Source organism: Castor canadensis, chromosome X (genome assembly GCF_047511655.1).
Source record: "Castor canadensis chromosome X, mCasCan1.hap1v2, whole genome shotgun sequence".
Classification (NCBI taxonomy): domain Eukaryota; kingdom Metazoa; phylum Chordata; class Mammalia; order Rodentia; family Castoridae; genus Castor; species Castor canadensis.
Window position 1 is genome coordinate 35,668,136 of NC_133405.1, and position 13,128 is coordinate 35,681,263.

Genomic DNA, 13,128 nt, shown 5'->3' on the forward strand with positions numbered 1-13,128 from the left:
CCAGTCACACCAGTCTCAGGCACATAACCTCAGAGAGGGGAATCAGCATTTCTTGTTGAGCGCCTTCATTTAGAAGAAAGGTCTGTCCTAAGAAAGCTGAAGAAACTTGAATAACATCAAATTTAAATGTGGAGCTTTGGGTTCAAGTAGTTTATATAACAATAATTCTTAAATTGACTGAAAATAGGAAATCACCCACACTCTAAAAATGGACTCTGTAAGCAGTGCTTTGGTGATTATATTTTCTATTTCATATTTGTCAAATGGATTTTCTCAGTTGGTACTGAAACGAGCTGTTTTTAATTTTTATTTTATTATTTAGACAGGGTCTTGCTATATAGCTTCAGCTAGCCTCCAATTTGTGATCCTCCTATCTCTGCCTTCCAAGTGCAATCCCATGCCTGAGATTACAGGTGTGGGCAGCTGTGGCTGGCTTTCATACTTTAGTACATTTCATGACCCAAAAATAAATAGTTGGACAGGATTGCCTTGAAGTTCTCTTTGAAATCTTCTGTCAAGTCAGATAGCACAGATCACATTACCTCACCTCGCTAAGCCTCAGTTTCATAAGCTGTGAAATGGAGCCAATAATACCAAACTATTTGTCAGGGCTAGTGAGAGAATCAGGAGAGTTAATTCATGTAAACTGTTTAGTACAACACTTGGTATAGAAGAGGCCAAATTAATGAGCTATGATCCTGAACCTATAGTTTCAGAGCAATCTTTGGTACCTCGTTGTATCAATTATTTCATCACCAGAAGCAGGCTTAATTTAATTTAATCTGCCTAGTTCTAGAAACTCCAGAAAAACTATAGCCCCAGAAGAAAATTTAAGAAATGATATTGCAATCCAAACAGAAAAGTTGATTTCCAGTTTTCCTGGTTGATAAACTGATGCACTAACCAGTGATGGTGTGTGATGTGACCCAAGACAGAGAAGCATGGAGCTGAAGTAGGATTAGAATTTGAGTGGCTAGGGCTGGGGATATGGCTCAAGTGGTAAAGTGCCTGTCTAGCAAGAGTGAAGCTCTGGTTTCAAACCCTAGTACCACCAAAAAAATAAAAAAAGAAAGAAAGAAGGAGAGAAGAATTTCGGTAGCTAAACACCCATTTTTTATGGTAATTGGTAAACAGTATAAATTTACGCAGACACCCAAGCACCTTTGCCTCCTGACCTTCATTTCTAGAGTAGAAATGAACGCCCCATTTTCATAATGAATGGACTTCTGAACCCTGAGCTTACTTGCAAAAGTGAAAGGAGATCTTTTGCCTTTAAGTGCCTGTTGGCTGTCTCTTGCCAGCAGCTTCTTTCTCTGGGGAGTGAAGTCATAGGGTTGGGCAATCAGCCTGGGACTTCATGGATTCCTTGAAATACTACTGCAAGAGCAAGAGAAGCTATGAGAAGAACCCTGGTGGTGGCTGAGCAGTGCAGTCGGCCTGTGAGGCAGTCCGGATGCTTTTGGCCTTTGCTCCTTTTCATAATCAGTGTTGTAAAGTAAAGGCTCTGCGTTAAAGCTCAGGATTATCACTATAACCACATGTTCCTGTTCAGTCCATTCCAAGAGTTTTGTTTTCTTTATAACGTTTGCTTTCTGTGTGTGTGTGTCTGTCTGTCTGATTCACTTCCTATGTAGTATATGGGGCATTTTATTGAAGCTGTTTAAGAACAGCTTCTGCAGAACAGGGACAAATCCATTAAGCCACTCTCCCGTGAATTAAATGAAAATAGAATAATTTGGTAAGAAAATTAATAGCCATAATAATATTAAAATCGTATGGGGGCTCAGGGTGTAGACCAGTGGGTAGAGCATGTGCTTAGCATAAGTGAGGCCCTAGGTTCCGATCACCAACATACATCAAAAAGAGAAAACAACAAAAAAACCTAACAAAACCCCCCACCCAAAAGTTGTTTAAAGCAGATTCTCAGGCAAAAATGTGAGACCCTACCTGAAAAATAACTAAAAGCACAAAAGGGCTGGGGGCATGGTTTAAGTGGTAGAGAGCCTACCTAGCAAGCAGAAGGCCCTGAGTTCAAACCCCAGTACCAACCCCTCCCCCCAAAAAAGCAGGTCCCCAGCATTGTTCTAAGCACTTTACACATATTAATCCCTTTAATCTCCACACAGTTCCTATGAGGTAGATACTATTGTTATTCCTATATATCAGGGAAACTGAGGCAAACAGTAGTTAATAAAAGTTGGATAGATGTTACATGGATAGTTGTCACATGGAAAACTGTGACATTTTGGAAATGAGACCTCTAGCCCAAAAGCCTTTTTTTGCTGCACATGCGATAAGGTCATAAGGAAGTCCCAGCCCTTGGTCAGCCTCTGCCCTGATGTAGAGGGCTGGCTCTAGTCCCTTCATCTATTCTAACGGCGCATTAAGAGTAGATCCAGGTTTTGTGAAGGTATCAGCCTATAGAGTTTTGGTGCCTTCTTTAATTTTTTTTTTAAAAACATATCTTTTGAAAATTTTACCAAACCATCTGAACAAATGAATGCATAGCCAGAACCTCTCCCAGGACTTAGCAGGGGTCCACGCAAGGGGTGACTAAGGGGAAAGCATGCCTCCACCTGAGAGATGTTCTGCTTCTCCCTAGCCAACCATTGGTGCTCATTCGGACAGAAGAGTTTTGCTTTTCACTTGGAAGCATGAGGTCCTCGGAAGTTGATCTCTCAACAGCTATTTAGCAGAGTCTTTGTTTTGTTTTGTTTTGGAGGTATGGGATTTGAACTCAGGGTTTCATGCTTCTAGGCAGACACTCTACTGCTTGAGCCACTCAGCCAGTTTTGCTTTGGTTTTGACTTTTTGGTCACAACCATCTTCCATCTCTGGAAGTAAAACCATTAAAGATGGCAAAATGTCTCTAATTGATCAGATTTGCCATATTCTCTTCAATGTCAACACTGCTAAATTTCTCCCCTGGATTAGAAATATTGCCCAAGGATCTGGACACCAGTGGCTCACGCCTGTAATCCTAGCTATTTGGGAGGCTGAGATCAGGAGGATCATGGTTGGAGGCCAGCCCTGGCAAATAGTTCCCGAGACCCCATCTCCAAAATAACCAGAGCAAAATGGACTGGAGGTGTGACTCAAGTGGTAGCGTACCTGCTTTGCAAGTATAAAGCAAACTCCAAACCCACCAAAAAAAAAATGTTGCCCAAGGAAATTAAATCCCAGGACAGATGTTCACCATTGAAATAAGACCTTGTTTCCACTGTCCCCTTCATTGATAGTCATGGAGAAGCTATAAATTAATAGACTCCTCTAATTCAACTCAGTTTGGTCTCCAAAGAGGGTCCAGTGAAAGCAACCGTCCAATCTGTCACTTGAACACTGTTTTTATTTGTTGCTGGGATACCAAAGGCTCTTTTAAGCCTGTGGCTAAGAAGAGCACCATGCGTCTGACCTTGTTCACCTGCACATACAGCAAATAATGGTAGAAATGATAGGAAAGCTCCTCCAAACATTTGGAGTGGAACACAAGGCAGTTTTGTGTCCAAAAATTGCTGTGTCCAATATTTGTTGTTCAAATAAATCTCAACCTGCATACAGAAGTGCACATTACACATAATAAGATGAGGCTTTGAGAAGACAGGTGTTAATTATTTTGAGGTAAATCAGATCACCTTTGACCCAAACCCCGAGCTGCAATTTTGTTGTTCTGCTTCTTGGTCCTGAAATTAATGTAAATCTTTACATTTGTAATTTTACTTGCCAACGCCAACCCACCCACACAGTCCGTAAATGACTGCTCTGAGTCAGAGACTATTCAGGTCCAATTGTGTTAGATATTTAAAAATGTTCTCAGGAAGGATTAAATCACCTAATCCTGCTCCTTTCACTGATTCTGCTGTATGTAAACGATAGAGCTGGAGTACATCTAAACTGGAGAGGACTTTAGAGTTCATATTACCAAATTCCTTCTTTCAAGGATGAGATACCTAGGCTCTGATGTTAGAAGCGAGTTGCCCCCAGGTTACTCAGCAACCAAAGCTAAAACCCTAAAGGAAAGTACTGCCTGAGGTTTTAATAAAGAGCCACACTTAGAAATCCTTGCTCAGCATCCAGAAGCTACCCCTCCCCTGCCCTCCTGTCCCCAACAGCATCTGCGAATCCTGGTCCCTGATAGCCTGACACTCTTCGCAAAGAATCATGCCATTTTGAATCCAACTGGTCAGAATATGATTGCGATAAATCAGCTACCATTACAATAAGCATCAATTTGGGGAGAGTGGATGGCTGAGAAACTGCTAATAATGATGACTTTGGAGGACAGAGACTCTAGGGATGAGAGAAGCAGGATGGGGAGAAGTTTACTTTTCATTTTATATCTTTTCTGTACTATTTGGCTTTTATTACAATGTACAGATATGAACTGTATTGAAAATCTGATAGGTAAAGTAGAAATACTGTGCTCACAAACTTCAAAGGAGAATAGAATGAACCCCATAATGTAATACTGATGCTTGAAAATCCATTGCACAGTACAGCAGTACTTTAAAAAAATTTTTCTCCCAAAGTATCCACAATGGCAGAGGAGATTGAATGGGTTTCCCCGGGAGTCTGGGGACAGTGCCAGAAATGGTTCTTGTTTACAAGAACTCACTTCGCAGTTTATGTTTTTAAAATGCTTTCAAATTAATAGACTCTAGCATTTATGCATCTTTTAATACAAAAATAATGGCTTCAATGACTTACCATCCACGAAAACTGGCCCTCTGGGAAGACACCCCTCGTTTCTTTCCCCGGCGGTCCGGAGCACCCGCAACACACCGCCTCCAGTGACTGAGTGGAGAGGCCCCCTGGAATAGGAAGCGCGGCTGTGCACAAGCTGACCTGTATTCTGGCTCTCTCACCTGGAATCAGGCTCCACGGATCCTGTTATGCATTGAAGAGTAGCAAAACAACAGCATAAATTAGGGGGTTGCTAAGATTGTGTACCATCAACGTTTGCATGAGCATAATGGACATAATGAATTCTATAGCACTATCCTGCACAGCTTGGAGAGATTAAAATCACTTTGTCTTTAAATTAAATTTCAAAAAATCATTGAATAACAGCAATAGCAAGAACAACAACAGAAACCCCCCACCTCATCTGTGTCAGCCACCCAATGGTAGGAGGCACCACTTGCTTTCTGATCATTAATGCCCAGTCCTATGTTTATTATAATAGCTGCCAGCTCAGTGAGTCCGCATCTATTGTAATAACCATAAAGGGGCTTGGGTCCTCTTGTATTGTGTATGCAGCACTAAGTGGAGAGCCTCTTACTCCCTTTCAGGAACAAAATCTATAACCAAAAAAGACCTAAGCTGAAGTTTATTTTATATAAAAGCTACTCAATATAGTAGGTCTAGGCTGTGGCAGAAAACGAGGTGGACTTGAATTCATTCTTAAATAGCACTATACTTCAGCAAATCATTGTTCAACAAAAATGGGTGGCAAATAATGAAAAATCCTCACACTGGAGCACTTATTAGATGCCTGGCATCATTATATTTAATGCTCAATAGATTTTATCTTACTTGACCCTCACAACAACCCTAAGAAATATGATTAGCATTATTATTATTATTTATTTTTTTGGTGGAACTGGAATTTGAACTCAGAGCTTTGTGCTTGTAAAGCAGGCGCTCTATCTCTTGAACCAGACCTCCGATCTATTTTGCTCTGATTATTTTGGAGATGGGGTCTTGAGAATTATTTGCCTGAGCTGGCCTCGAACCACTATCTTCTTGATTTCAACCTCCCAAGTAGCTAGGATTATAGACGTGAGCCACAGGTACCCAGCAACTAGCATTATTATATCCTCATTTCACAAACAAGGAAACTGAGGCTTTGGGATATTTGACTAGCCTGAACTCATGCAGCTATAAGCAGCAGAACCCGCATTAAAATCCGGATACTTCTGATTCTAGAGTTCCTGAAATTTGAACAACTGCCTCCGAATTTTCATAGTTACCACTTATGGGGTGCTTTTTAACTATGTTCTTTTTTTTTTGCAGTACTGGGACTTGAACTCAGGGCCTCATGCTTGTGAGGCAGTCACTCTACCCCTTGAGCCACTCTACCGTATTACCTATGTTCTATAGTGAATGGTTTGCATAAACTATTTAACTTTGCAACAACTCTCCAAGGCAGGCATTATTATCCTCATTTTACAGATAAGGAAAACTGAGGCTTAGAGAAATTAAGAAACCTGCCTGGCAGCATAATTAAGTCCAGGTTTTTAGCTCAGGCCTTTCTGATACAGAACAGTGTTATTTTTCAAATTCTTTTTCCCAGAAACCACTAAGATGGCATTCTTCATCTCCTACTTGCCCAAAGGAAGAGAATGACCATTAATAGCAAATGACAGTTGGGACAAAGCGATACCAAGAGCCAGGAGAGACCAATACCACCTCCTCCTGTGCTCAGAATAGTTCTTTTTAAAAATTTTTATTGTTGTACTGGGGGTACATTGTGACATTTATGAAAGTTCTTACAACATATCATTGTTGAATTCACCCTCTCCATTGAAATAGTTAACAACTGAGCTATACTAGTATGACTCAGGTACTTGGTGAAGGGGCACACAACAAAAACCCTGGGATCTTTCAGGTGCTGATACGTGCCGTTATTCCCCTGTGAATAGGTCTTTCTGCATGCCAGTGTGGGGATGTGTTCCTCAAGAGTGAGTTACCTGCACATGCAGACCACTTATCTTACTTTGTATAAATGGTGTGACCTGACTGGGTGCTTTATTCTTCATATAAATCTCAGGTTACAGGCAAAATCCACTGGATTTTTGAGCTGTAATCAAGAGCTACAGAAATTACACTTTCGTGTGGATCCCAAATAAAGGCTTATTCAAAAGAAACCTGCATTGACAGGGCTGGTTAGCATACTAAGCAAAATGCATGTAGCATTGTAGCATTTCCTCTTTGTAAATGACAGCTCATAGCTGTCATCAGAGCTTTCAGTAATCTTTAATGGCACTACAATCTCAGCAGTATGTAACTGCACCAGGTCTAACCTTCTGCTTCGATTGAGATTAGATAAAAATGCTTGAGCCACGAAGACTGAAGGCCACTAGATGAAAACTGGTAACTATGATGGCCTTGTATTTAGAAAATTTTGTTTAAGTGAGGTGATATTCACATAAGTTAATAGCCATTTGAAAGTGATTAATTTGTCTTGTAGTTCTTGCTTAATAACCACAGGAGTAGAAAAAGTGGGTACATGGTACTTTTTGGAGAAAGTTTATACAACTGTGACAGGCCACAGGCAATAGATCAATATTTTTTGGGTACACTGGGCCTGAATTTCATTTTGCTAATGTACTGGGAATGTTGACTAGTCAAACAACTAAGTTATTCTTTGATAAGTTGATGGCTGACAATTGATTTCAAAAATTCTCCATCTCAGGAGATGCTATAGCATTTACTCAAATGTAGCACTTACTCAAATACAAAGTATATTTTTATATGAAAACAAACAGCAAACAAAATTTTTAGATATTTTATTTCTTCAAATTTGTTATTTATCAGGAGTGAATGAAATAAAAAATATAATTTGAGTCCTATCATTGGCATCATGGGAATGGCTTTAAGACAAAAGTGGTCAGATGAATATTATTGCTTCCCATTTCAACCAGCAAACAGTTACCATTAATAAATAGACAGCTCAGAATGTATCCAGAATGGCCAAGATATGCCGTATAATACAACACACCTGTTCACAGGGAAACCCTAGGAAATAACTTATGTGTACTTCTTGATTTCATCATATAAGACAAGCACAAAAGCACCCCCCATGCCTCTGAGAACATTGGACCATGCACCCTTGAAAAAAGCTTTGCTTCCTTCATCACGAGCGATCTTCCTCCAGCAGTCAAGTGCGCCTGTGTACATGATATCAGCTGCAAAGAATAAATACGTGCAGTTGGTGACAGAAGGTCAATGGAAGCACTAGACTAAATAAAACAGCCCCACCTATAATAACTAAGTCAGTTGTTTCTTTTTCCTGAAGTGCTGGGGATGGAACCCAGGGCCTCTTTGGCAGGCTAGGGAAGTGCTCTACTACTGAGCTACACACCCAGCCCCTAATGTCTACATGTTTTAAATCCATCATTTACATTATCAGCATGAGCAATACTGAAATATTAATGCTGTGACTGAAGAACAACAAGTATCTGTAGAGTACCCAGTGGTCTTAACCTCTAATACTATTTAAGCACCCTCATTCATAGGCATCTAAAGGGCCATTTGCTTGCAGGTAGCTGTGTAGCAGACACAGTTGCTATCAACCCCATCCCTCAACCTAAACAGACTGCCATTTTTCCAAGGAATTTTTTTTTGGCAGTACTGGAGTTTGAACTCAGGGCCTCATGCTTTCCAGGCAGGTGCTCTACCACTTGAGCCATTCCAGCCTCCCTCCCCCCACCAACTGCCATTTTTAAAGGCAGGCACCACTGGTTGTGGGCACAGCTTGTCCATGCCTATGACTTGTGTTTTCTGCTTAAGGGGAACTTACTTCCTTTGCGCCCTGACTGCATCATCATGCGGCGGCGAACAGTGTCAATGGGATAGGAGACCAAGCCAGCAATGGCAGTGACGGATTGTGCGATCATCCAGCTGATGAAGATGTGAGTATTTTTTGGATCTGGAAGCATTCCTGGGAATAGGAAAGAGACATTTTTGTCAAAAAGCAGTTTTACTGATGTTTTCCACATCTGCCAAACACTTCATCTGTGCATGAGTGGTGTATGGGAGGAGCTTGGCTCCCTTGGATAACAACAACAAAAAACCAAATCTCTGGCTCCTAGAATTTTAGGTTGTCTCATAAAATTAGACAATGTAAAATTGTCTCATAAGAACACATCTTCAAATTAGAGATAAGGGCAAAATAGTTTCTGCTGGGTATTGAGGGGGGGGAGCAGGAGGGGGAGGAGTGGGTGGTAAGGGAGGGGGTGGGGGCAGGGGGGAGAAATGACCCAAGCATTGTATGCGCGTATGAATAATACAATAAAATAAAAAAAAACACATCTTCAAATCACATAGCAAACTTACCCTTTGCGGTATCATAGATACCGAAGTAGGCAGCCCGGTAGACAATAATACCCTGCACAGACATATTAAAGCCTTGGTATAGGCCCTTAATTCCATCAGATTTGTAGATCTTAACCAGGCAGTCACCGAGGCCTTTGAATTCCCTTTCAGCTCCGGCTTTGCCCACATCAGCTGCTAGCCGGGTACGGGCAAAATCAAGAGGGTACACAAAGCACAAGGATGTGGCCCCAGCAGCACCACCTGATGCCAGGTTTCCTGCAAAATAGCGCCAAAACTGCGTCTTCTTGTCCACGCCGCCCAGGAAGATCTGTTTGTATTTATCTTTGAAGGCAAAGTTGAGAGCCTGGGTGGGGAAGTATCTGATGACGTTGGCCAGGTTACCACGCCAGAATGACAGGACTCCCTGCTCCTTGGGAATCCGAACCACACAGTCCATAATGCCTTTGTATTGCTTATCTGCGCTAATTTGCTTGCTGGCATGCTGCACCTGATAGACAGGAAGGAGGCCAAGAGGGAAAGTTAGAAGCATGGCGAAGGGAAAAGAAAGAGCTTACCTATATCATCTCTATCAAAACCCTTTAAGGTTGGCTCCCCTTCTTCCAAATATATCACACGGGCTGGACCTACTGCAGCTGTCACAGCAGATGGTGATCCGCACCATCACAGGCATTAAGTCTCCACCCTTTTAGGTGGGGAGGTGGCACCCTCAATAGGACCGGTGACCTTTAGACCTGGGAGAAAGAACCTCAGTCCCAGGTTCAGAGGAATTAGGGTGAGCTCCACCAACGAAGGTGACCGTAGTCTACGTCTAAGGTTCTCCTGAGGCGCTTGCTTCCTTCCCGTTCCGCCTCCATCCCACTTCTAGGAGTGACCCATGTGCCACCCAACCCTCTGCTCATCTCGGCGCGCCCTCTACAGCCAGAGCGAGGCCACAGAGAGGCGGGCGGAGGGGCCGTGACGGCAGCGCGGGGGCGGACGCAACCAAGCACATGGGCTTCCCGGAAGGCGGCGAGGTTTGAGCGAGTCTGCCGGCTTAGTGTCTGGCTGGACCGGTCCGCTTGGCCTCCCCAAAGTTGTTAACTACTTGCCGCGACCTTGTGGTCTTTGGTAAGGCCAGGGATCCTCTTTCTACCGCTAACTTTCAGGTTTTGCCCTTGATCCCGAGACCACGGAGGCCGTCTCCCCCAGGCTGCTCCATCCAAGTTCTCTGCCCTAGGATACCACGCCCCTGAGCTCCCTCACCTCCCTCTACTTCAGATCCCTTCCTAGACTCTGACTTCAAGTCACTAAAGGCCACCTCCCTTAAGTTTGACTTTTGATCCGACGTTGTGGCCACCCCTACCCTCACCTTGTCACAGGAGTTAGCCCCGCCGTACCCCCTGGAGTAACCCGCTTTCTGGGCAGACCCGCAGCGCTTCCTCCATCCCAGGACCTACCTGCAGCAGCAGCTTGACACGCTCGATGGGCGCTACCGCAGTCTTAGAGATGGCCGCGGCCACTCCACCTGCCAAGAAGTCCTTGGCGAAGGACATAGTGGCATCTGTCATGTTGAAAGCAAAGAGGAGGCAGGAAACTTCAGGACAGGACTAGGCTGAGAACCGGCTTTGACTCCCGGGCTCTGGGGCGGAGCAACGCAAATGGCCGATTTATATACCGGGAGCCCGAGGGGCCGGCGTCAGGGGCGGATCAAGGCAGGCGATGAGCCCCAGCGCGCGGGGTGGCAGAGCCGCTGAGTCGCTCAAAGTGCTGGGGAGGAGCTGTGGAAGTCGGGCCAGGTGCCGCCCTTTGCACCGCCCGCCTGGGTCGCCTGCGGCACCTGACCCAGCACCGAGAGGGGTCCGCTGGAGACCCCAACAGGGTCCTCGAACTGGGGAGAGGATGGGTGAAGTTGCAGTGTGCCTGGAGAAAAACCTCTGTGCGGGGCCAGGTCTAGGGTGAAGCACAGTAGTTATCAGGACACCAAAACCCAAAGAAACAAACAAAAAACCCCATCAGTAATCAAATAAGTCATATTTAAATGCCATATTTAAAAGCTTGCAAGCTGGACCTTTGGGTGCACATGTATAATCCCAGCATTTGGGAGGCTGAAATAGAGGTCGAGGCTCGCCTGGGATAATGGTGAGACCCCTATGTCAAAACAAAACAACTAAAACCAAAACATACAGGCAAATCTAGAGTCTGCAGTCTAGTCACCGAGTTTTGCAAATAGTTTAATTATAGACCCAGAGCTGGGATAGGGTGAGGCACATGAATCAAGGTCATGCAAATGAAGGATGAGATCCTGTCTTTATTTAAAGTTTTGGTCGTATGTTCATGGTGGGGTTTTATATTACTTTCGTATTTTAGTAGTGCACTAAAAACCATTTATCTTAGTTCTTCAGTTGTTGGTTCTGTGCTAAGATGAATTTCACCCTAGACCTGACACTGCCTGGAGCTTTGCTGGTGAAGCCAGAGGAAACTTGGGGAAGAGCAGGGCCTGGATACTGAGCTTGCTCCAGAGTCCCCTTTCCAAGTACTTAATCTAACAAAGATCTTGCAGAGAATTGACCTAGGAGAGTCCAAAGGACCAGGCTGGGGTGGGGAAATGATTTTGATCAGAAGCCACGTAGAGTGGTTGTACCCAGAAGGTCAAGAGGCTTACTAGAAGGTTAAGAACTAGGTTGACTGGACCCCAAGTAAGGAGCTCTTGGGTTAAGTACATCTCTGAAGTCCAGAAACGTTTAGAATAATCAATAGACTTACATAGTCAGCCATTGTGTCAATAGACAGGTGCTCACTGAGCCCCTTAATCCTGGCACTGGGTGAGCATGTCCTTAAAAGCTTGAGTGCACTCCCTCAGCATCAGAACAGTGGCAGAGGAGTGTAATTGTAAATCTCACCATCTAAATAATCGTAATGGTGTTGCTAGAGATCAGGTTAACTGTGGAAAACTGCAACTGTGGCTGAACCTTAGGTGCCCAGACCTCAGAATCCCCAAAGGCAAAATGCCAGCAGGCCTGTGCACACTGAAGGCATAGTGGGCATATCCTTCAGTTTCCTTTCCTACCCTCTCCCACCTTCTCCAGATCTGCCTGCTATAGGACCCAATTCTAGGATTCCTCCAGGATTGTCAGGCCCCTTTTCTACAAGTGTAATTTACCACTTGTTAGTCTTCCCGAGAACCCCAGCAGTCTCTGGGCACAGGTGGCTCATGCCTGTAATCCTAGCTTCTCAGGAGGCAGAGATCAGGAGGATCACACTTTGAAGCCAGTCCTGGGCTAATAGTTCTTGAGAACCTATCTCAAAAAAACTCATCACAAAAAAGGGCTGGTGTAGTGGCTTAAGCTGTAGGCTCTGAGTTTAAGCCCCAATATTGCAAAAAAGCAAAAAAAAAAAAGTTTGTCTTCAGTCTTTAGTACAATATGAGACGTTTAAAAGCAACTTCATGATATAACTTGGTATTTTGCTAAATCCATTGTGATGTAGAACTTTCCTACTTGCCCATTACCATCTTCATCTTTTTTGTTTTTAATTTTTTTTGTATAGAATTGGGGTTTGAATTCAAGGCTTCACACTTGCACTCTGCCACTTGAACCACACCTCCGGTCCATTTTACTGTGATTATTTTGGAAATGGGGGGGCGCCTCACAAACTTTTTTCCCGGTTGGCCTCGAACCTCAATCCTCCTTATTTCAGCCTTCCCAGGGGCTAGGATTATAGGCAAGAGCTATTGATGCCCAGTTTACCATGTTCATCTTCAGGGCAGATGTTTACTTTAAAGTGTATTCAAAAATGTCCAGGTCACTAAAGAGAAAGACTGAGGAACCGTGACAGATTAAAAGAGACTGAGACCTGACAACCTAATGCAGTGGGTGATCCTGGACCAGAAGAAGGACATTGATGATACAATTGGTGAAATTTGAATATCTGTAGATTAGTTAATAGCAGTACTAATACTATTCATGGTTATGGTGGTTATGTAACATGTTAACATTTGGAGTAGTTGGGTAAAGGTTGTATGGAAATTCTTTGTATTATTTTAAAATTTATCTTCAAACCGATACATAAGACAAATTGTACATATTAGTGAGG

General features: G+C 43.4%; 1 protein-coding gene across 1 annotated transcript; it reads right to left on the minus strand.

Annotated features, from left to right (window-relative positions):
* Positions 1 to 7,493: 7,493 nt before the first annotated feature.
* Slc25a5 (solute carrier family 25 member 5) lies at positions 7,494 to 10,760 on the minus strand. Its single transcript, XM_020152439.2, has 4 exons — positions 10,494 to 10,760; positions 9,058 to 9,544; positions 8,522 to 8,662; positions 7,494 to 7,907 (listed from the first exon to the last, which is right to left on the minus strand). Exons 1-4 carry the CDS (start codon positions 10,602 to 10,604, stop codon positions 7,750 to 7,752), a joined length of 897 nt encoding a protein of 298 aa, XP_020008028.1. The 5' UTR covers positions 10,605 to 10,760; the 3' UTR covers positions 7,494 to 7,749.
* Between the last annotated feature and the right edge of the window lie 2,368 nt (positions 10,761 to 13,128).